At 35.1% G+C, this 24,908-nt stretch overlaps 3 protein-coding genes across 4 annotated transcripts; 1 reads left to right on the top strand and 2 right to left on the bottom strand.

Annotated features, from left to right (window-relative positions):
* The first annotated feature begins 1,240 nt into the window (after positions 1–1,240).
* LOC110817975 (receptor-like protein EIX1) lies at positions 1,241–4,533 on the top strand. Its single transcript, XM_022046704.2, has one exon. It carries the CDS (start codon positions 1,402–1,404, stop codon positions 4,381–4,383), a length of 2,982 nt encoding a protein of 993 aa, XP_021902396.2. The 5' UTR covers positions 1,241–1,401; the 3' UTR covers positions 4,384–4,533.
* Positions 4,534–5,106: 573 nt separating this feature from the next.
* UKL2 (uridine kinase-like 2) lies at positions 5,107–11,678 on the bottom strand. The gene is made up of 14 exons (XM_088215335.1): positions 11,375–11,678; positions 10,814–10,905; positions 10,638–10,707; positions 10,405–10,523; positions 9,653–9,749; positions 8,083–8,162; positions 7,395–7,589; positions 6,850–6,933; positions 6,686–6,746; positions 6,468–6,528; positions 6,161–6,254; positions 5,995–6,067; positions 5,562–5,644; positions 5,107–5,449 (listed from the first exon to the last, which is right to left on the bottom strand). The coding sequence occupies exons 1-14, from the start codon at positions 11,568–11,570 to the stop codon at positions 5,303–5,305; spliced, it is 1,452 nt and encodes a 483-aa protein (XP_088071461.1). The 5' UTR covers positions 11,571–11,678; the 3' UTR covers positions 5,107–5,302.
* A 1,262-nt stretch (positions 11,679–12,940) lies between these two features.
* EMB3011 (RNA helicase family protein) lies at positions 12,941–24,181 on the bottom strand. Of its 2 annotated transcripts, XM_088215319.1 has the most exons (18): positions 23,814–24,181; positions 22,608–22,664; positions 22,384–22,525; positions 21,489–21,701; positions 20,803–20,870; positions 20,170–20,425; positions 19,363–19,530; positions 19,064–19,209; positions 18,793–18,890; positions 18,291–18,399; positions 17,108–17,285; positions 16,779–17,008; positions 16,497–16,673; positions 15,743–15,814; positions 15,449–15,625; positions 15,050–15,111; positions 14,806–14,958; positions 12,941–14,723 (listed from the first exon to the last, which is right to left on the bottom strand). In XM_088215319.1, exons 2-18 carry the CDS (start codon positions 22,611–22,613, stop codon positions 13,124–13,126), a joined length of 3,855 nt encoding a protein of 1,284 aa, XP_088071445.1. In that variant the 5' UTR covers positions 22,614–22,664; positions 23,814–24,181; the 3' UTR covers positions 12,941–13,123. The 2 variants fall into 2 exon arrangements, with proteins under 2 accessions (XP_088071445.1, XP_088071447.1); XM_088215321.1 differs by lacking the exon at positions 20,803–20,870 and having other exon boundaries at positions 20,170–20,418.
* Positions 24,182–24,908: the final 727 nt, after the last annotated feature.

The following is a 24,908-nucleotide window of genomic DNA, read 5'->3' as shown; positions in this document are numbered from 1 at the left end:
TACCTATCTCGCAATGATCTGAGCCGTTCATTGTGTTTGATCTCTACTGTCTGATCATGCCTAAGAAAAAAACGGATCCGAATCATCCATGCGCGCGGGATCGCTTTTAGGTCATCCGATCGCGGGGCACACAGATCACCAGCGTGGTCTCCCGCATGGCACCATGTCAGCGTGACTTGTCACGCGGTGCGCTCTGATTCGTCAAGGCTGCTGACTGAACGGTCCTACGTGATCAAATTTTTTTTATTTACATTCGACCCTCAATTTTTTATTTTTCTTTTAAAAATATCATCCGAACATAAATTTTTACCTTTATTTTTTAAAAATTGTTTTCAATCTCATTCTTAATTTATTTTTTTTTTAAATATAACAAAATTTTTATTAAATTAATTTATAAAATATATTTTTTATACATTTCTAAATTAATAAAATTTATCCAGAATTAATTTTTTGAACTAGATTATTACAGAAAAAAGTTTCTCGAACCTAATGAGTGGATGGATGGTTTACACTCTACGTGATCCACCTACCCAACAATTCTGTCTAGTGATTAGAAACGATTATAAAAATATGCACGAGGCTTTACCATATTACCTAAGATTTAGTCTATCATTATCAATGGTATAATCAGTCCGAACCCATTTTTGAAAATGTTTGACTCAACATATTTATATAAACACACACACACACACACGTATATGTCTATATGTGGGTCCATATATACTCAGTACAAAAATAGATACATATATATAATTCCAGAATTTACGTGGGTCGACAGACCCAGCAGTCTTAGTGGACCAACCGTCAATTTTTTTTCTACCAATAAAATATTAATAACTCGTTATAATATCTCAACTAAACAAAATTAGTTAATATTTATTTTATTCTAAAAATATAATAATTTTAATAAAATAATAAAATTAAATTTTTATTTTTATTAAATTAATTATTTTTAACCTGTAATTCTTGAGCATTGTTGACGACAACAGCATCTCTTTATCGCAGTCGATTGTCTCCACCATTGGAGCAAGTGGGCTATCTACAGCTCAAGTGGAGAGGCATTCTCTGATTATTAAATGTTTGTTTTTTTCTATCAAGTACTCATTACCTCTCAAAAGTGGAACAGACTTCAAAAAGGCGGCCATCGAAATTGCCTGCCTCCTATACGACTTCTAAATGTGTATGTATGTGTATATATATATACCCACGGACACTCTCAGAAATTTCCACAAACAAACGTTAAATTAACAGCATTTAAACAGGGGAACCCTAGTTTTACAAGTGTGAAAAATGAACCAAAACTAAAAATTGACTTCGAAGTTCCAGATTACACGTTCTCATTTGGGTATAATAGCATATATATATATATATATATCATCTAAGTTGTTAGCCGCAGCAACAATGGCAGACACCTTTACCCTCTTCCAATTTCTACTCATTCCTATCCTACTTTCTTTGTTTCTATATACAGAAAGAATCAAGCTTGGATCATGCAGTGAAATTAATCACAATGTTAGTTGTATAGAGATTGAGAGAAAAGCTCTTCTCAACTTCAAAGAAAGCAGTACAGATCCTTCAGGCCGTTTATCTTCCTGGATAGGCAAAGATTGCTGTAGCTGGGCAGGTGTGAGTTGCGGTAATAACAGCAATGGACATGTCACTGATCTCAAACTTGGCAATCTGAACTCAAGTGATCCTGATCACGGAGCAGATTATGGTTTAGGTGGAGATATAAGTTCCTCTTTGCTTGATTTAAAGTACTTAGAGTACTTAGACTTGAGCAGGAACAGCTTTGAAGGAATCCCAATTCCAGACTTCATTGGTTCATTTAAGAAATTGAGATATCTCAATCTCTCATATGGGTCTTTTGGAGGAAGTATCCCTTCAAGCATAGGGTATCTTACAAGATTAGAGTATCTCGATTTCGAGAACTGTTTTCTTGAATCAAATGGGAGTGATCTCCATTGGTTAAGGAGTCTTTCTTCTTTGAAATACTTAAATTTGGGAGGTGTTGATCTCAGCAACACCGCAAATTATTGGCATGAAGTTATCAACATGATTCCTTCACTTTCAGAGTTGTATTTACCAGCATGTGGACTTTCTCTGCTTCCTCCTCTTCCATTTGTTAACCTTACTTCGCTTTCGGTACTTGACCTCTCCAACAATGGCTTCAACTCTTCGATCTCGCCATGGCTTTTCAACTTAAGTAGTCTTCGTTATCTTGATCTTAGCAAGAATGTTCTCCAAGGAAAAATTCCTGATGAAATTGCAGGGTTGAATTCACTTCAGCATCTTGACTTGTCTTCTAATTATTTTCTAGGAGGCAAGTTGAAAACTCTAGGGCAGCTCTGCAATTTGCGTGTTCTTGATCTTTCTTTCAACATGTTTGGTGGAGGAATTGCAGAACTCACAAATGGTTTGTCTAGATGCAAAAACAGTAGCTTAGAGTTATTGCATTTGGGATACAATCAACTCGGCGGGCTGCTTCCGGATTCCTTGGGACACATCAAGAACTTGAAATATCTTGGACTTATGAAGAACTTTTTTGTGGATTCAATTCCAGAATCCATTGGGAATTTGTCTTCTTTACAAGAATTCTATCTGTCAGAAAATGCAATGAGAGGAAGAATTCCACCTAATCTCGGACAACTCTCTTCGTTAGTTTACTTGGATCTCAAGAGAAATCGATGGCATGGAGTCATAACCGAAGCTCATTTCGCGAACCTAACGAGTTTGAAGGAGCTGTCACTAAATCAAGAATCCAGAAACATCACTTTGGTTTTCAATCTGAGTTCTGAATGGATTCCTCCTTTTAAACTCACATACATCAACCTCCATTCTTGCCTGGTAGGTCCTAATTTCCCTGAATGGCTTCGAAATCAAAACAAGCTACAATCTGTCGCCATATGGAATGCAGGGATTTCAGGGAAGATACCAGATTGGTTCTGGAAGTTGGATCTGACTCTTGATGTGCTGGACTTCAGTTACAACAATTTAACAGGGACAATTCCAAACGACATTAAATTCAATCTGCAAGGTATTGTTTTCTTGAATGGTAATCACTTCACAGGTCCCTTGCCAATCTTGTCAATCAATTTGAGTTCTTATCATTTGGATAATAATTCTTTTTCTGGACCAATTCCCGAAGACTTTGGCGAAAAAATGCCAATGTTATCGGATATAGATATCTCTTTCAACTCCCTCAATGGCACCATACCCTCGTCTATCGGAAACATGACTTCCCTACTGACATTCGTTGTCGGAGACAATCATTTGACTGGGCCAATTCCTGATATTTGGAATACAACACCAGATCTGTATCTCATAGATTTGTCGAACAATGATTTGTCTGGTGCAATTCCGACTTCTTTAGGCTCTTTAGCTGCACTTCAGTTTGTCAGACTAAGTAACAATAATCTCTCAGGTGAAATTCCATTGTCCTTGAAAAATTGCCCATTAACAACTCTTGATCTTGGAGTTAACAGACTCTCAGGCAAGATACCAACATGGATAGCAGACAAGGATGGATCATTGTCGATTCTAAGCCTACGATCAAACATGTTTAATGGTCAAATTCCAAGGCAATTATGCAGCCTTTCGTCACTCCACATTCTGGACCTCGCAGACAACAATCTGTCAGGCTCAATTCCCTCCTGCATCGGCAATCTGACCGCGATGACAACCAGTGCGGCCGGAGTCAAATACGAGGGGCAGTTATGGGTGGTGGCGAAAGGGAGAGATATGTGGTTTGACACTACTCTTTATCTTGTAAACATCATAGACCTTTCAAGCAACAACCTATCTGGAACTATCCCTGAAGGAATTTCAAGTCTTTCAAGATTAGGAACCTTGAACTTGTCCATGAACCATTTAACAGGGAAGATACCTGCCAGCATTGGGTTCCGGTTGAAGATTATCGAAACAATAGATCTGTCAAGCAACCAAATTTCAGGCACCATTCCTCAAACAATTCCAGGCTTGACTTCATTAAATCACCTCAACCTTTCACACAACAATTTGACTGGTAAGATCCCATCAACCAACCAGTTTGCAACCTTCACTGATCCTTCTGCATTCGAAGGCAACCCAGGGCTATGCGGATTCCCTTTGCCAATCAATTGCAGTGCTGATGATGGAGGAAATCATGGTGGAGGAAGTGAAAATGGTGGGGGAGAAAAGTTTGAAATGCAGTGGTTTTGGTTTGGGGTTGGACCAGGATTTGCTGTGGGTTTCTGGGTAGTGTTGGGAACTTTGATGGTGATGAGATCTTGGAGGATTGGGTACTTAAAGTTTGTTGATAAAATAGTAGATAGGATAATTGTGGTTGTTAAGTTGAATTTAGCTCGCTTTAGGAGATTTGTAAAAGGGAAAAGAGGACACTAGAAATTATTAAGACCTGTTTGGCCAAGCTTTGGTTCTGCTGCAAAAGTTGTTTTTAAGTGAAAATGCTTTTGAGGTGACATTTGTATACCATTTGCCTAGTCTCTGTACTCGTCCGCTGACTCCATTCTAATTCGATACGAAAATCTCATACTTCACACTTGCAATAATATAGTTTAGTCTTCATTTTTCTTTAGATCCCTAGTTTCATTTTGATGTCAATGCGGAGGAAATGAACGCATTTAAATTATATTTTATTAAATAAGACACAACTAAAAACATAGTTTAAAGTATAATCATACAACATAACTTATTCTAGCGGATTTTCTGAAGTCTCTCATGCACGGCATAATATTGTCGAATCATAGAAAAAATTCTCTTCTATGTCCTAGACACGGGAACAAATGATAATGGGCTTTCAGCCGAAAAACTGGGCCCATTATGACTAACGCTCTAGACCGGCTGTACAATTGACCCATTATAACCTATTTCATTCAATTTTTACCTGCATTCTTTGACTAGAAACCAGACTAGTCTTGATAAAGAAAATTACATCGTAATTCTTGTACCTGAGTCACCTTTACTCAACCGGAGTGAATCTTTCAATTCGCGCGAACTGAATCTTTTCCCCCAACTTAAAACGAGTAAAGATGATTCAAAAAATAAAAAAAAAAATTATAATGTAATTTTCTGTAGGAAAGCAAGTCTAATAATTAAATAAAGATATAAAATATAACGTAAATGGAAATTGAACTAGAGAAACAAGCAGAAGCATCAACATCATACAATATTAGAGAATAAGCATATCACCATCCTATTATACATCACAATTCTTTTCATAGAACATCAACTGTAACAAAAAGCAGAAAATAATGGGTGCTTGAGAACTTGGCTTGCTTAGCTCTTAATATTCACATGTTGATCAGTCATCAGTACCAAAGTATCGATCGCCAAACTCACCCATACCTGGTATTACACGAAACTCTTCATTCAAGCAAGCATCGATTTCTGAAGTCACGATTTTCAAGGATGGGAATCGCTTGCAAACACAATGGATTCCTTCGGGTGCCTGGAGAAAAACAAGAGTGGGAGGATCAGTATAGGGATTACCAAGATTCTTTGCCGTTTCTGGTCAGCATGGCAAAAGGATTATCTGATAAAAGAGCAGTTAGAAAACTCACAGAGATGAGATTTAAGAAAATAATATGGGATTCTGGAACTCCTTTCTGTATTAGTAGTTCAATGGCCTGGTTAGCAGAGTTCCCTATCCAAAAATTCATCAATATTAATATTTAATATATAAAAATTAACAAACATTTTTAATTTCTTTTCCTTTTATAGCATTAACTGCACCATGATTTTTTCTGCAGTAAAGGTCAACAATGACAATTTTTTACATCTATGATTGTAAGAGAAGAATTTTTAGTAACCACTTTCTCCATCTTAAATTAATCTCTTACTGTCAGGAGAAAAAGTGAACTTCATCAAAATAGGACAAAGAAAGGGAAAGAGCATGCAGAGGAAACTTCTCCTCATACAAACCGAACCTAAAATTGCACAATTCAATAGAGGCAGATATCGGACATGCAAAAGGCAGAAAGAGATTAAAATCACCTGTAGCAAGAACAGGATCTAGAAGCAGCACATGTCGTTCTGAGATGTCCATGGGAAGTTTTTCATATATAAGCTTTTTATAAAAAGAAAGAGCAGCTTACTGTTAGATTCATATTACCCAAGGAAGCCAGAACTACTTTATTAAAAAAGAAAAGAACTTTAATACCTGCTTTCCATTGTCACCATCCCGGTGAATAAGAATTTTTCCAATTTTTATTCCTTTGCAACATGCACGCAACGCATTTTCCATGCTTTCACCACTGTACAAAGAAACCTTGTAAGCAATTATAGAAGCAGAGAATAAACTAAAACCTAGAGGAAATTTCTTGATTCGTGAGAATCTCATGTTAAATTAACATACACTTTGATGAGATGGAAAGAAGGAATGGCAACTCACATTTCAAAAAACTAAATCAATGCTCCTTCTCAAAAATCAGACCCAAAAAAATCAATATACCTGATTCAGAGCTCACCTTCGAACAATGGAGACTCCACATAATTTCTTGCAAAAATCAACACCAGTATACAGTGATCCTGAGGGGATTACAAGCATCAAGATTAGCATTCCAGCTACTAAAACCAGCAAATATGTGAATATGAGGTAAGAGTGCAAAAATATTCAGAAAAGGAGTGGACACTAACAGAATCATTTATGAGACTCAAGCTCCACTATTTGTTCTCTTTGACATACCTGTTGGAGTAACTATTTGCTTCTCCGTGAATGGCAAATGACCAAGTCCATGCTCCACAACCTCAAAATTACAGTCAACAAGACAAATTAAATTGTCATTTCCAAAGAACATAGAGTAAACTTTGATGAACTAGTGAAGTTTAGTTGAGCCATAAAGAAGGTACCAGACGAATCAATCTATCTGAATAAAAGACAAAATCATGCTTTGATATGTCCTTGTCTCGAATCAGTGTGTGCATGCCTCGTATCTGTATAATGATTCTCCATATGAGAAAACCAAGGACCATAAAGATCTTAAAATTAAATAATAAGATATTCGACAAGCACAAACATGGGAAGTTGTCAAGATAAGTGGAATAATCTTAACCACTAATCTCAGGCTGTATTATTCTGGGTCTTTGCTTAATTGCAACAACCCAGAACGAGAATTGCTGGAGTTCTAACCTTCTGCAACTTTTCCCAATCATTCCACTATAACTCCAACCTTCTACGACATATCACAGCTATATATCATAGTTTTCTTATAATTGCCTGGTATAATGAAAGCTCTGACTAGTCAAAGAGATGGGACAACACTAATATTTGCAAAGACGACTTCTCCTCATCATAATAGCAAAAACTACCATTTACCTGTGCATTCTCCACATTCTAAACTAGTACTAAGTGAAAAGAAACCTACCAATATAACAGATATCAGAAGAAGACACACCTGAAATGTTGATTGAATTACAGTTACATTGGGATATATTTTGCAGAGATCATGTTGGCCAAGCTTTGTGTGGATATGTTGAACAATCAAATCAATGGCAACATGATTATCACCTCCACGGGGAATGATCACATCAGCATACTTCTTCGAAGGCAGAACAAAATCATCAAATGCAGGTTTAACAAACTTCGCATACTGCAAAAAGTCATAATAATGGTCAGCGTATGGGACCAACTATAACAAAATCACTTAATCAGAATAAAGAAAATACTAACAGTAAGAGATACGAAAAACAAAAGTGCATAGAAGTTTAAAATTATCTTATCATGGAAACCAGAACCATGAGAACCTATATCTGCACAAACTAACTATTAGTCCTACTGTGCTGTAAGTTGACTGGCATCTCACTTCAGCTTGTGGCACGGCTTAACAGCAGGTATTGAATTCCTATTCTATTCAGCTTCTGTGAGTGAAAATCTTCCATATTTTAGAAAGTAAAAACGGGGAGAAAAACAAAGATCAGCACTCTGACATAAATACAGAGCATTATGCAAATGCTTCCATCAAAATGTGATATCATGGACTGCAAAAAGTTACTTACAGCTCCACTGCTTGTAGAGATATTCAGGAAAACCCAAGGGAGAAATGAAACGACTTTAAGATAAAAATATATTATGAAGAGCTTTACCTGCTCAAGAACGGAGGTAACGTCCCTACCCCTCTCAACAGTATCACGTCTTATTCTACGAGCCAGCCTCACATCAGCATCTAGCATCAATTAATGGCTATATAAGATATCTAAATATGGAGAAGTAAAAATGACATAAAAAGAGAGAGAAAATTAATGATTTTTTTTAAATAACATAGAGAGAGGGAGAGAGTCATGGCTCCATTACATGACACGTATAAACACATCCGGAAAGAAAATAACTCGTAAATTTCAAGGTTATAGGAACAGTAAAAAGTGCCAGACCATGGAACCAAAACAGTCAGGAATCTAAAATCTTCTGAGATCTGCCTTTCAAGGTTGGGCCACAAAATGAATCCAACTAATGATTGGCATTGCATGTTTCATGACTTTCATTTTAAGTAGGTGATATTTAAGTCTGTACACATCATAAGAAATAAGCACACATTGCTCTCCACCAGTTTCAAGCCTATCCAAACACTGTCAGTTTGCAAGAAGTAACGTTTAATTGTTTTTTCCTTTTTTACAAAGTTTGCAACAAGGAGTTAACTTGGAAATTCCATGTATGGTCAATGGTTTATGGCTTGTTGGGTATTAATTGGGTTGGGGCTGGTTCGGTGAAAGAGGAGTTGTGAGCTTGGGGTGGGATGTGTAAGAAGAAAAAAATTTTAAAAATTATCCCCTTGACTATATTTTGGGTTATTTGGAAAGAGAGAATAGGAGGGCGTTTGATGGAGTGGAAAGGAATATTGTAAAGATTAAGAATAGTTGGTTCCACTGTTTTAGTTCTATTTTTTTGGGACACAACATGTATAGGATTGAAGATTTGGGACATGTCATAAATGGCATCAATAAGATGTAAATACTTTTGTACACGGGCTGCACCCCCTTAGTGCATATTCTTAATTATAATTTCACACTTTTTTATTTCATAAAAAAAAAAAGTTCACTTGGAAATTCACATTTTAACATCTCTAAGCCCATACCAGACTCTTGTTATCAGCTACGGCACTCCCTAGCCTTATTTAAGTAGATTAATTCCTTTTCTCTGGGCATTATGTTTGGAACAAACAAACTCCGCCAGGAGTAGAGTCATTTCAAAGCCACATTCTTACTCCTTAAATTACTTAAAGAGCATGAAATTTTGATTTCAATACCATATGAAATTGAGCAAGTGCATTTCAAAATTATCCAACTTAATTGAATTTACATCGAACTTGAGATATTGGAGAAAATTGTATAAGTCCCCCTTTGCTTTGTTGTTCGTGTTTCCCTAAATGTATTGATTCAATTAAATACTTGAGATATTTAAAAATATCATGATTGATTGGAAACATTAACATTCGAATAAAAATTAACTCTTCTGCTCAAAAGGACCTTAATTAACAACGCAAATTTTCAGTAGAACTTTAAACATGGAAACATTTTAACTCAAATATCACTTCGAACATATGTACAGAAAATTTAAGAAAAAAACCCCACATACAGACACACAGGCAAGTGATGATATACAAATAAAAAATGATGAAAAAGACATGAGGATCGTGAAAACCAAGATAAACGGCCATACCTGTGTCAACAAAAATCTTCATATTCATTAGGTTTCTGACATGTTGATCATGGAAGACTAAAATTCCCTCCAAGATTATAACATCAGAAGCATTGACCTGATAATGAATTTAATATCACTAGTTCATAAATAATTAGATTAAAGATAATTCTCATACAACTTTTCTATTTAAAACTATATTTCAGCAAGAATATCAGAAACTAAAATATTCAAGATGACAAACTACATTCAATATATAACAGTTCCAGCATCAGATAGCTGCAAAATTAGGGAAAGATGCAACCAATTTATGGAAAAATATTATCAATGCACCTTAAACAATTAAAGATATGATAAATCATAGGTCTTATCAGATATCACCCTTAATGGGATTTCAATAATTCCACAGAGCACTCAACCAACTCAAGGCAACAATAGGGAAAATATCCGAATTAGAGAAAAGAAAGATATGTCTATCAAAAATATGATGTGTCTGTCATAAATGCAACTAAATATTTACAAATGTACAACTTTAACTGCTGGCAGAAAACGACAATAGAAGCTTTCAGTTGTTCAAGAGGCAAAATGAATTCACATATCCAACAAGAAAGCTACAGTCCCCAAAACTTGGCAAAAAGCAGATAATTAGGGAAAATAACTTACTATGATGCACTTTGTGAAAATATTCGGTCAGCAACTAGATCATCAAAAAGTTCAAAGACTAACCAAATAGGTAGAGATCCTAAAATCACAATTTAGAAAACAGCTCATACCTGGCGGAAGCTATCTGAGCAGCGATGATGCTTCTTGAAATCATAAATTGGCACATGGTAAGATTGCCCGCTTTTCAACTTTTGGATGCAATCCAAAAGTTGCTCGGTGTCAAAAGCATCTGTGTAAAAAACCAAATCACAAAAATAGAATTTATGCCAAATGTTGCTAATTCAACAATGATGTTGGAAATGTAAACACATATTCATATGCCGAACGCATAAGAAATTAATACCAGGATGATCGAAATTATACTCATGCACACGTTCCGATTCTTCAGGTGTCAAACCACGGTAAAATGAATCCTAAAGATAATCATACCAAATAAGTAAGCAGAAATGAGAGAACAATTTAAACTAAGTTAACTCATCACAAGCTGCAATGACAAAACAAGTAGCCTCGAAAAGGAACCTGATTAACTAGGACTACGCGATGATCATGAAGCTGTTGGATAATCATGTCACAAACAGTTGTCTTACCAGAAGCTGTACCACCTGATACTCCTGTACAATCACATAAAACCAAGCACGGCCAGACAAGGAAAATGAAATTAATCAAACGCACAATAACACAAATTAACAATTAGTGAGCGAATCTGATTCATGAACTTGAAGCCATATACATAAATATATATGAGCAAAACCGGTTCCCTCAAGAGAATCAAGGAAATGTAACAGGAAACAGAAAGTTCTGCTTAGCTATGAGTTATAGAGAAACACCTAACTCGCTCCCTACAGGATTCACTGAAAGAAAAACCTCAATTAACTAACCAAAACTAGCGATAACCAAGTAAAAGAAGAAGAAGAATCTCCTTTTGCGAAAAACAAAACGAAGAATCATTGAGAAATTGTCCTTTCTCGGAGGAAGTAAATTAATAACTTCCAAATAGAAAATCATGAAGAAATTTTAGAGAACAATAAAGCAAAGAGACGTAGTAGTAGAAGCAAAAAGACAAGAGAGACGATGTTTTACCGATGACGAAGGGCTGCTTGGGAGCATTACCGTCGGCAAAAGCAGGAGCGGAAGAAAAAGAAGAGCGGAGATGAGAAGGAGAAGAAGTGGACGAAACCAGCGGCGACGATAGAAGGCCGTCGAGGCGTAGACCGGAGAAGTGAGGCCCAGACGCCTTCTCCATTACGTAATCAATCGTAATCGTCTCTTCTGGCATCTTTTTCAGACTCTCTCTGAACTGGTTTGTTGTGCTGAGTTTTGAGAAGAGAAAAAAGGCTTTATTTATACGAAGGGGAGTGTGTACTGGTCGCCGTTCGGTCCTCACGCAACTGCGAATCTTCTCTCTCTCTTGCACATGTTTGATATTTCACTTTTTTAAAAAAATATATATATTTATTTATTTAAAGAAGATAAAATATGTTTAATTAATTTATAATAATAAATTTTAAATATTTAGCATAATGTTTATATTTTTTATTTTTTTAATTATATTTTTAAATTAATTATTTAATCAAATCCATAAATTAGTAAACATGGGTCTTAACTGACTGCAATTTTAGTAATTAGTTTATTATATCCCAAAAGTTCAAACTCTTTCTTCTTTGCCAAAGAGAAAATTTAGAGATAAATTAAAAAATAAGTGAAATTAGACATTTTTATAATTATAAAACTAAAAAATTAAATAAAATGATTGTTATAAATTTGATTGGAGTGTATAAAAGAAAATGGTTAAATATTTTGTAGTGAATACCTTTAACTCCACTTTTGAATATAAGAATGTGATTCTTGTCTCTATTCCTTAATCATTCTCCTCTCAAAATAATTTCCTTTTACGTCCCTTGATTTATAATTTAATCTTTTACATACATTATGTATTTTTTTTTATTTTCTAATAAAAAATAATAGTTCTAAAATTGATTTTATTAAATTAATAAATTGATAATAATAAAAATATTATTAATTTATTTATTGTCTACTTATTAATGACACGTATTTTTTTAATAGAAGATAGTATTTATTTTAGCATGTTTTAAAAGTATCAGAGTTTAAATGAACAAAAAATTAATACAATAATTTATACTTGATATTATTTTGTATTAAAAAAAAATTTGTTAAAATTAAAAGTAGATTAGACAATAATTTATACTTGATGATGTCAGCGAGCACATAATGGGGATGGATATATATATACTTAGTTTACTTTTTAAGTTTAGAAATATATATTTTAATAAAATAATTTTATCTATTATATAAAATTATTAAAAATATATATATAACTATAAATTAAATTATAGAATCAAATGAATAATTTATCAAATTATTATAAAATATAAAAATTGACTTGTAACTAGAAGACTAACATTTTAAAATTCAATCCTTCCAATCAAAGGCAACAGAGAACACAATTTATACACGAAGACACACATTAAGGTGTAAACCAAACTTTACAGCAATTTTTCCATTGCCATTACAAAAAGATTGATATCAATCAATTTCACTTTTTATAAATCAGTATCATCTTCAGTTAGTTGGCTTCTGTAGGTCAATTGGCATCTTCACTGCCAATGAATCCAAAGAGAGAAAATGTACAAAAGCAAGATAAAATTACAACATAAAAAGTCCGACATCACCTTCACCTACATCTTCTGTACATCCAGTAATTTAAGATACATACAAATACAAAATTTTGTATCTTTTGTAAATCTTTTCTGTGGTAAAAATTGAGAGAATCTGTGTTTCTAACAGTAAGAATTAACTACAGAGACAAATTTACAAACCGAACTTCTTTGGTCGTAGATATGTGGAAGGACCCTGGCGCATTCCCGGCATTGAAATCTGTTGTTGTTGCTTCCTCCTCTTTTCTCTTTCCTTCTCCCTGCTTTTTCTCTCCACCTCTAATTGTTCTTTCCTCAAATTTTCCATCTCCTCTTCCATTGCCGTCTTCTCTTCTTTCTGCTTTTTCTTATGCTCCAACATTGACGTATCTGATTCCTTTACAGAGAAAAACATAGGTCCAAGCTCAGCCAACCATTGGGGCTCCACTGCTGTGGCACACTGCATGTACTCCTTCGTCGTTAAAATCAATTCATGGTAAACAACATAGTCTGGTGTATAACCCAAGCCATATAAAGCACTACTTGGGTGCAAATGGCAAGGCATTCCATTCCTGCAGTTTACGTACTCCCCAACACCCTTCAGTCTTGCTGCATTGTGGAAATACGCAGAACAAATGGCTTTTCGAATTACATCCCAATCAGGTCCACAAGAAGTTAGTGGGATTTTCAGCTGCTTGAGAATATCTAATAGCTGGGACCTCACCTCTCTAGCCTTTTTCAATCCTTTAACATGCAAAAAGTGATCGTTACACCAGTCTCCCCGATAATCATGCTCTTTCCACTGCTGGTAAACATTGAGGAGGGTTAAGTGGTCAGATTCTGGGACAAAAAATTTTTCCCTTGCCGCATCACTCTCTTCTGCTCTATCTTTAGGCCTGAAGAACACTGACGGAACTGAAAGCATTGACACAATTGTTAAAACCTCATTAATACATTCTAGTTGCTCGCCCATCAAAAGCATCTTAGCCAGTGGGGGGTCCAAAGGAAACTCAACCATTTTCCATCCAAGATCAGTTAAAGCACCCACATTGCTAAGAGCACCCAAGACCCATAACTGGTACATGGAATTAAGGATGTTATCCTGTGGAGGTGGGTCCATAAAATCGAAATCTAGCAAATTCTCTATTTTAAGTGACTTTAGCAACAATACCACATTTCCAAGGTTCGTTCTTTGAATCTCTGGCACAGGGCTCGGCAGCAATTCATTTAAGTATGCACTCTCTGTATAAAGTCTGTAGCAGGTACCAGGTCCAGTTCTCCCAGCACGTCCTGCACGTTGATCAGCTGCTGCCCGACTAACAGGGAAAACTTGGAGAGCATCCATACCCATCCTAGGATTGTAAACTTTCATCTTTCCATAACCAGTGTCAATGACATAATAAATTCCATCGACAGTCAATGATGTCTCAGCAATGTTGGTCGCAACAATACATTTGCGGGCGCCATCTTCAGCCTTCTGGAATATTTTTGCTTGCAAGTCAGCAGGCAACTGGGAGTATATCGGGAGTATTAGGAGTTTAGGAACTCCCCTCTTGGTAGACGAAATGAGTTGTTCCATTCGCTCAGCAAGCGCATAGCAAGCTGCCTCAATCTCATCTTGGCCAGTCATGAAAATAAGGATATCACCTGGAGGACTTGTAATGTGAATAGTCATAGCCTGCTTAACTGCTGCTTCAACATAATCTTCACATGGAGTCTTACTGTATAAAATATTAACTGGAAAAGTGCGTCCAGGAATGTGGAAAATTGGCACACTGCAAACATATCAAAAATCAGTTTTTACTTTTTATTAACTAGAACCAAAAGGAGTTAAGCAATAAATGAAAATCTAGTTACCTGCCAAAGAAATTAGAAAATTTCTGTGCATTTAATGTTGCAGATGTAACAATCAGCTTGAAATCCCGACGCTGGGCAACCACTTTCTTCAATATCCCAAACAATACATCTGTATTGAGTGATCTTTCATGTGCTTCATCCATCACAATAACACTGCAGTATTTCAAGACTTCATAGTAAATAACATATTGATGTTACAAATATACTGTGAATATAGAATTATCAAACTATCTATTCACCATACCGGTACTTGTCAAGATCAGAATCTTTTAAAGTTTCACGAAGAAGTACTCCATCAGTCATGTACTGCAACATTACAAAGGAAAAATTCAGCTGTCATGAATAAAGAAAGACTAACATAGCAAACGGAGATATACAATTAACTGACCAGTAACTACTTGATAGATATTAACAATAAACTAATATATGTACAAACACGACCAATTCAGTTAACACCACTTACCTAAGTCCGTTAAGAAAACTCATGAAAACAAATATAAATATGTACTACATAGAAAAAGCATCATCACATCATTGTATATCGCAATCAGACACTTATAATCCCCAATCCAACAAGGTCACATTTAAGAAATGCTAGGGAGGTCCTAAACATGTTTGACCTAATAGACATAAAACCACAAACCTTGATCAAAGTGTCCGGGCCAGTCACATCTTCAAAACGAATAGCATAGCCAACTTTATCCCCCAACTCAGTTTCCATCTCTTCACTAACTCTTTTTGCAACACTCATGGCTGCTACTCGCCTTGGTTGGGTGCAACCTACTATGCCATTTGAAGTGTATCCATCTTCATGAAGATACTGTGGCAAAATCAACACCATAGTCAATTTACTTTTGAGAAACACACACACACACACATATTACTTTAGTGAAACAATGGAATAAATAAAGACAAAATACTGTATCAAATGATGAACCTGTGTAAGTTGGGTTGTCTTTCCTGAACCAGTTTCTCCAACAACAATCACCACCTGATTTTCACGAATAACCTGTTAAATAAATGTTTGAGAAACATTAGAAAAGCATGACAGCAACAAGATGGAAAAGTTAAAAAAGAATGTCTAGCAAACTAAGCTAATACAATCAAAATAGAAATTCTAAGTCTATTTAGGAATTCTATGAAATAAAAAAATAAACTAATTAATTGGAATAACCTATAGTAAAATAACTAAATAGAAAATGATCAACCTATACCATATAGATACTAATTCCTAGATAACCTAAAGACCTTAATAATATGTCTACTTTAGGATCTTTTTCTGTGGCATCAAAAGGTCTAATGGAACTTGAATTTTTTTTTTTTAAATTTCATTCAAGCATATGACAGTACAAAACAAATAGAAATAAGATACTTGAGAACCTTCCAAGTTCCTGTCCATCATTCAGCTCCCATTACATCGTATTTCATTTTCAATAATTAATCAAGTCATTACTTTTTTGGGGCATAAAAAAAGTAATGATTCATAAAGCACTAACAGAAAGCCTTTCATGAAAAATCAAATCATTATGCTTTAATTTTTTTACTTTTCTAGATATAGAGCAACGTCCGTGAGTCCCAGTAGAGATAGGAATATGCAAAGAGGATAAAAAAGTTTCAATTCTATATTCTATTAAAAAAATTTAGACCTGATTTACAACATCCAAATATATAGCAAAAAGAAGACCTCAAACCTGCAATAACTCATCTCGTACTGAATATATAGGCAGATATTGTCGCTGCTCTGCCATGGTTTTGGACTTAGCAAATTCACTTACAGCCTCTTGCTTCTTCAAATGCTGTGCAAATTTTGCATCTTCCTTAAAATCAATTTCACCATGTTCACCTACTACAGCAGTGTCAGCATCGATCTACAGCAAGAATGACACAATTAAGTACCGAACCACATAACACAAAAACACCAACAAAGAAAGATTTAAAGAGTAAAAAAGATATCATCTTCATCGACTAAATACCTGCTCTGCTGTTTTCTCAACACCAAGAATATCACCAAGTTTGGAGCCAGCAAGCTCCCAAAAGCGTTGGCGTGACTTATTCATACTTTGCTTCTCATGAATTTCCCTCACCAGGGCAGACCCTTTGCGTGAAATAATAGCCATGTCTGATGTGGAATCTTTGATAGGCATTATTGGCTCTGCTTGTTTAGTAAAAACAACTCTTCCATCCAGGAAAGGAGGCTTTGTATCTGTAACAAAAAAAGAAAAAATGCAGTTCAAGCAGCTGTTATCTACACGTCCAACTGATTCAACCACTCATTTACTAATTTATCATGGAGTCGTCTTACCATGTACAAGGAGAATAACTTTACGTTCCTCCTCCTCATCAAACTCAGTTTGCACTTCAGTTCCCCTTACAGCTCCAGATCGCAAAAGCTGTCTGTCTTCCCACTGAGCATTGTCAGCAGTAAGTTGTGATAACTTTTTGCTTTGGGCAAGAGACATTCTAGTCCCATCTCTTCGAACCTGAAGGAAAGATTCTTATTATAAATAAAACATTCAAAATTAACACCAAGAATAATTTCATAAACAGGAAAGAAATCACATGTACATATTCCAGTGAAAAAAGAAAAAGAGATTCCAGAAGGAGATAGATCTCAATCAAATACATGCAGAGCAACACCATTTCCACAGTATTAGATGTCATTGATTATCAAATTTTACAAGGGACTCATTTTACAAATACAAGTGATAAGATCCATCGCTACTTCCCAAAGATATTCAAACATCATCGAAACAACAATTTTTTATTGTTAACAAAGATGTCTGAAGCAACATTGTTCCACAATATTGGCAACGTCATTGATTTTCAAATTTTAAAAATGTTCGAAAATGTATTTATAAGGGACTCCATTTTACAGATACAAGTGATAAGATCCATTGCTACCACCCAAAGATATTCAAACATCATCTAAAACAACACTTCTTTATTTTTTTTCTTTTGGGAATAAACTTAAAGTACATGGCATTTTTTGAAAGATTAATGCTGAAGCAAGATAGAGGTTACCTAGGAACGTCAAACCACTACTAGGAGTTTGTTCTTCCACCATTTCTTTTTCTCCTAAACATTTTAACTTATTTAGATATTCAAACTCAGGGTAGCAACAGTATGCCTCATTTGAACATTTATAAACCCAACCATGCAATTGCTTTTAAATTTACACAAAACAGAACTTCTAGGTCACTAGATCACTCTGTTAGATTTCATGGAATAAATGTAACTTTCCTGATTGTAAACATAAGCCAACAATTTCCCCATTCAAATTTTATAACACCTATAGACTAATGTAGAATTGTAAATGTTGTAAATGGGCTTGGTGCCTATATTAATACAAGATACACTTTACATTTCAAAAAAGAAACACCAATAGACTAATGAAGAGAAAAACAAAAGCCATCCAAATATTAATATCAAACAATAAATGATGAGAAAAAGTTGATAGATGTAAATAACTAGAAATGAAGTTATACCAGTCTCTTTGCCAACTCTGCCTCTTTCTTCCGGAGAGATGCCTCATCACCAAAGAAAAATGAAGAGTTATCTGCATCAAACATTGTATTCCCTTCTTCTCGGTCATACCTATATGACAAAACTCACGAGTTGAAATGAAAGATGTCTATATAAAGACCTTGACATGAAATAAACAAAGGGAAAACGGAGGCTTGAAAACCCCACAAAGGAAAAATCAAAACAAGAGTTGACTCAAGAATCGAAGTATTATTATGAAAAATTTTCTATTTATAAAGCTTATAAGTGATTTTCAAAGACTTTCCTAGATAACATAGAAGAACCAAAAGAAAATTATTCATCGATCAGAAATACGCTATTCAGGTGTTTGCTACTAAAACTTGTTCTTTAAAACCTAATATAAGGATTACGAATTTTAGTTATTAATGGAAAACAAAAGCGATTAAACCATTAATTTCACATGGAGTGGAAAATTTCCACATTGTACACGTATATATAAATTACCATGCACGGTCAGAATTGTATTCCATCTCCAAACGCATACTTTCTGTAATCTCATGATTTTGATCTTCAGCCGAAAATGGATTCTCTTCTTCTCCATCCTGTCCACATAAAAATAGCATGCCCCAAGTAAGCATGAAGCCATACAAGGACAGTACAAGATCTATGAAAAACTTTCAAAAAGAAATGAAAGATTTTAAAAGAAAATGTATCCTGCCTCCAATACCAAGCCCAACAAATAATTAATCCCTCATTACAATAGGAAATAAGGTACCTCAGACGAGTGGTTCTTTTCCTTCAGAAAGGTAAGCTGGAAGGACCTCCCACTACGTTTAGAACTTGAAGATTTAACTGAGGATCCAGAAGCACGTATTGGAACTGGAGAAGGAGCACCAAGGTCCCAGGGAGAAACAGATGAAACTGTAGTAATTAGAGAAGAGGGTTAAAAAGGTATTATAGTGCGAAATTAAAGCAATGCAAAGCAATAAAGTACAAAAATAAAAAAGCAGAAAGAAATAATTGTTGAATTAATCACGTGCATATTGAACTAATGACAGAGATGCTATAACATACCAGCAGAGCGAGGTGTACCCAACCACGGGGATGCTAGTCGAGCATCAGGTGAAGCCCCAAGTAACATGGGAAATGGAGAAGGTTGATGACGCCTACTAGAATTAGAGTCACTGTCGCGACGTGGCGTTTCTTCCCATTCCCATCTCCCATCATCCCAATCAGACCTACCTGCAATATTTACAGTAGAGGAGAAGATTTACATACTTGAATACTATTTTTTAAAAATAAGAAGTGTGAAAAATATATTAACAAGATACCAAAAAGGGTACCACCCATGTAGAAACCATTTATAATTGTGTTAGGGGCCAATGACATTCCCAAAATCCTCCAACCTAACAATGTCATGCCCTACATACTTGAATACTATTACAAAAAAACTTAAAAATTAATGAGATACGTAGATAATAATGAATGTTTGATCAAGTACTAAAAGAAAAAGATAACTTGTGCCATTAGGCACTTGCTAAATTGAACTTTCACAAATTCATCTCAGAAACTCATAAGACTTCCACTAGATGAAATTTATCAGACTGAAAAAAGAAAAAGAAAAAAAACTCAAGACAAATAGTTCATTGAAGATGGAAATTTGCAAAATGAAATATAAAAGAAGGGAAAAAGCAACTTCCAAATGATGTGCAAAAAACACGATATTTTCATAAAATACTTTTTTAAAGAGTAAAATGTGATACTTTTATAAAATACTATGATGCATTTGGACTTTGGTATCCCAATTCTGTTTTTCTGTATTGAGGTAAACATCATCAGAAGAAAAGAACTAAAATACTTCAAATGAAAAGCATTTCCTACCAGGTGTCCTCCTTGCACCTTCATATCTTCGACGTTTTCCTCCATATTCTCCAACACGCTCTTGCTCGTATCTATGACGTGACTCTCGTCCATGATAGCGCTCCTCACTGTCTTCATAAAATCTTTGTCTTGATTTTGTGCTTTCACTCTTCCTATCATCTCTATGATCTCTTCTCTCCCCATCTCGATCATACCTCTCATAACTAGAATTCCTATATGAGACACTACGAGAACTTCCAACAGATGATGCTGTAAGCTTCAATTGGAAAGAAAAAGTTAGAAAAAGCCGTGAGAAAGGTAAAAGTCAAACTATAGCATTACAATCAAGCATGAAATGAAGCACTAAATAGTTGAAACACCATCTTATAATCTGAGTTAGAGGGAAGCTACAAGTAACACCAGAACAAACTGTATTTTTTTTTTTTGTTTCTGCCATGAAAGACAACAGGAAAAAGAAAAGAAATTTAAACGTTAATATCTATACTAACAATATTTTTATTCATTCCTGATAATTCATGACAAAATCATACTCAGAAGAGGAAAATAACAGGATACACACTTAAGAAGGGATACGTGCACTACATTTGGAAGAAAAAGGAAAAACTGGTTAATAATAAATGAAAAATCCCTTACATTGGACTGCAAAGATTGAGCAGCTTCAGATTTATTACTAATTTGTCCTGACACAGTCACAGTATCTTCTACACGAAAGAATTAATTTTCCAGTTAGGCCACAAGGAAATTTGCTCAAAAAACAGAAAGAAGAACATTAAAATTTTACAAACACATTTAAATATGTTGCACTGCCAATCAACCACTTCATATAAGAAAGCTTAAACTTAAGACTATAGTGAAGCACTCCAAGTAGCTCACTTCCATAGGATAACAGATACTTTGCATAATATATATGTAAGCATGCATCCATAACAAAAGCACAGGTTTATAACAACCACTTAATATGAGAAAGATGAGACTCAAGATCCCAGACATTTTACATGAATATCAATGTAAGCACGCACTTGAAATCAAATCATGAAACCATCTAAAAATGAATTTTACAATTCAAAATAAAGGATGCATGGGGGAGGAGACCAACCAAAAACCAAATGTATATTAACATGCTTGAAGTCTGAAAATCATAAACTAGATCCCTGTAACCATCCAACAGGTACAAGGTTGATCACCCCCTTGGAGCACTTCTCTTCTATAAGTGAAAAAACAGAAAAGGAGCATAAAAGATACAAACCTCTACTCCTTCAAGCATTCACATGTTATTCAAATAAAAATAACAAGGTTATTTGAAATTAAAGAAAATGTACCTTCCCAAGTTTGAGAACTTGCAAACTTTTCGCGATATTGCCTGCTGAAATGACTTTGTTTACCGATACTTCGGGCCTCATCTGTTCCAAAAGATTCAAATTTCTCTTCCTCATTGATAGATGCTGCAACTGAAGCAACTCTCTCCTTCGGGACCTTGAATCCCCCAGCAACCCTAGAAACTTCCCGTTTTTCACTTGCACGAACATCTAATCCTGTCACAAATAAATACAGTAAATCTAAACCTTTTTCTATCAACAGTTTTACCTTTATCTATAAATAACACACCCGAGAATTAAGTTGCTCATCACTTTACTAAAAATTTGCTGATCACATTAAACCTATCTTGCTTTAACTCAGGTGCAAGCGGCAGATAAGGCCATGGATTTGGGTCCAAGTGTCTGAGTTGATAATTCTCACAGTCAAAAGATATGCTGATTCAATAAAGCACAAACTGGATATGGGTACTTGGATTTGATTGCTATGAAAAAAAAATTAAAAAAAATTATCCATAAAGCTATGTGTCATACACATAAAAAAATACAGTTCTCAGCACAAAAGATAGCAAACTGATAGCTACAGTGAGCAAAAAAATACTTAGTAATATATAATGGATTAAGTAATTATTATACAAAAAATGTTCATATTTAAGACAATCAAGAAAATATATTTCCATTAATGTGCTCTTTTTCAACATAATCAAGACTCTTCATCATTATATTCACATTATCATATACCATAACCTCTACTATGGATCATCAAATGCCTAGCACGCACATCAAGTGTCAGACGCAGGTTCCATAACAGCACCGATTTTGTGTCATGTCCAACACAGAACTGGCACTTAAAGAGTACAAACAACAAAGCATTAATTGATAGAATTTTCATACACCATACCTAAACGAGATTTTTTCTCAGGAGCTCTATAAGTTGGTCTATCTTTCACAGGAATGTGTAACCCCCCACCATCTGTGGTCTCAGGTTCCAGTGTCTCAGTTGTCTTATATGGATCAATACCACGCAATCCATCTCCTTGTTTCTAGAGAGAAAAGGTTACAAAACAAATTAACCAAACAAAGCAACCAGAGAAAAAGCACATGAAGAGATAGTTCGACACCAACCTCCATGTTAATTAGCTGAAATAGAACTGAGATGCCAAAAGTTTACAGAGATATCTCCTGCAAACAATAAGGAAGATTAAGACAAGACTAATAGTTAGAACTTAAAAAATATATTTAGTATTTCCAAAAGATGAACTAAGGCCAAGCAACGCTACTAGCTTGAAATTTATATAAATCACTTAACATATTGCATATCAACTTCTTCAAGATAAACAATCTTTTTCATTCTAGATAGATTACTAAGAGCCCAAGACTTTGATTTTTTTTTTTTTTTGAAATAAAAATATGAAGCTGTAATGCCAAGATTTTGATATATATAAAACCCTAACACAGATTCTGATTTATTATTACTCTATAATTTTAAAGATTCTCATTTTCTATAGAGCAGGTTTTGAGTATGTCCACTAAGGATCAAAAACTGAGGGATAAAAGCTAAAAGGAGAACAAAGATGCAGCAGAGTGTATTTGTTCTGTTTTAAGGCTCTTAGAGGCTTTTTCTGCAACACACCTGAAGGGCCAAGCACTACTTCGACGTGCTGAACTATAAAACCTTGTTTCCAGCTCAATCATAAATGCAGTAATTGTTTTTAAAAAGGGTTTCCATAGTTATAGTAAAACTGATGCAAAAACACAAGAAAGGCATTCAAGAAAAATGACAAAAGCAAATAGAGAATGATATAGAAGCAACAAAGCCAAGATTCATTCTGAGCGTTGTGATCTTTTTGTCAAGCAATCAAAGGGCGTCGCCTTAAGCTAATATGCTGACCCACAGAACATCCTATTTTATACATAAGCAGAAAAACCTAAAAGAAACGGGAAGTTTTGGTCCGGGATTTTGACTGTTACTGGAATGCAACAAACAGACATGAAAAGGGAAAAGGCAAAATAAGAGGGGAAAAAAAACTCTCTGGAGGGGAAGGGTAGAGAGGCCATCATGCATACTGCATTACCATTCAATTCAGTAACTAACGTTTAAAAACACTCCATACGCTATACTCTTCGATTGAACTTCATTATCGCTTAACCAAAGATCCCAAAACAACTCATAAAGTTACCACGTTAGTCGACCGCAAAATTAAACTCAATAAATATTCGAGGTTATGCAAACACACAGGCATTCCAATTTCTTTACCAGATACATAAAAAAAAAGATCCAACTCAATCACATATTCAGGGAATACATGGCCATAGTTTGCGTAGTTTTACCTATTTGAACGAATCTTGACTGCAAAGACGCCTTGAACCACACCTTCCACGGACAGAAGCAGTCTTTTTTCCCGTATCCCGTTGCAGCTTTATCAAAATCTCCCTTTTGGTTTCTCTACGAATCGCCAAGAAAAATCGAAACACTTCTGAATCAAGAAGAAAATGCAACGTAGTTGCCGGAGTACGGAACTGATACGAGGCACCTGGTTGCCGCAAAATAGCTCTCTTGTGCGAATCGAGGAACAGAGTGGAGCAGCACTGATGAAGAAATTGTGACTAGGGCAAATTATGGGGTGTTTTATCGACGATGAGGATGCAGCGCGCTTGGAAAGGCCGATTTAGGGCTCTGTGTTGGAATCGATTTTCTCTCTAACGTTTAAAAGAGGTGATTATTAGTTTATTAAAAATAATAAACTATTATCAAATTTTAATTTTTTTAAGTTATTATAGTTATCTATTTAATTAATTTATAATAATACAAATCATAAAATTTTTGTGATAATTATATTTTATAGAAATAATCAAGTATTTCTTTTAATCAATATATAATTTAAATATAGAGTAAATTTTATAGAAATTGTTCGGCCCGGAGTTGGTAGAAGAGACCACGTCTAAAATAGTTAAAATAAAAAAGAACATTCAGACGGCTTAGAGCAGTCAGAAGAGTTATGCGGATACCTGAAGGAGAGATTTAGCGTTTGAACAAAGCGACTGGGTGTTCCTTAAGGTCATTCCTTTCAAAGGAATTAGTAGGCTCGGCAGGAGAGGAAAACTGAACCTCCCGATTTATTGGACCAAATGAAGTTTTAGACAGAATTGGTACTGCCGTCTACAGACTAGTACTGCCTCCAGAGCTCTCCAAGGTCCACAATGTGTTCCATGTATCCATGCTACGTAAGTACAACCCGGACCCCTCTCATATATTGGCTCATGAACCGCTTCCACTTCAAGAAAACTTATCTTATGAGGAAGTACCAGTCGGTATCACGGACCGAAAAAGCAGAATACTCCGCAACCGAGAAATATCATTTGTAAAGGTAGTGTGGCAAAATCACTCGCCAAATGGAGGCTACCTGAGAGTTATAATCAGACTTT

The sequence above is a fragment of the Carica papaya genome, chromosome 1 (genome assembly GCF_054855325.1).
Source record: "Carica papaya isolate Zhongbai chromosome 1, ASM5485532v1, whole genome shotgun sequence".
NCBI lineage: Eukaryota > Viridiplantae > Streptophyta > Magnoliopsida > Brassicales > Caricaceae > Carica > Carica papaya.
This window is presented reverse-complemented; position numbering and strand designations above follow the sequence as displayed.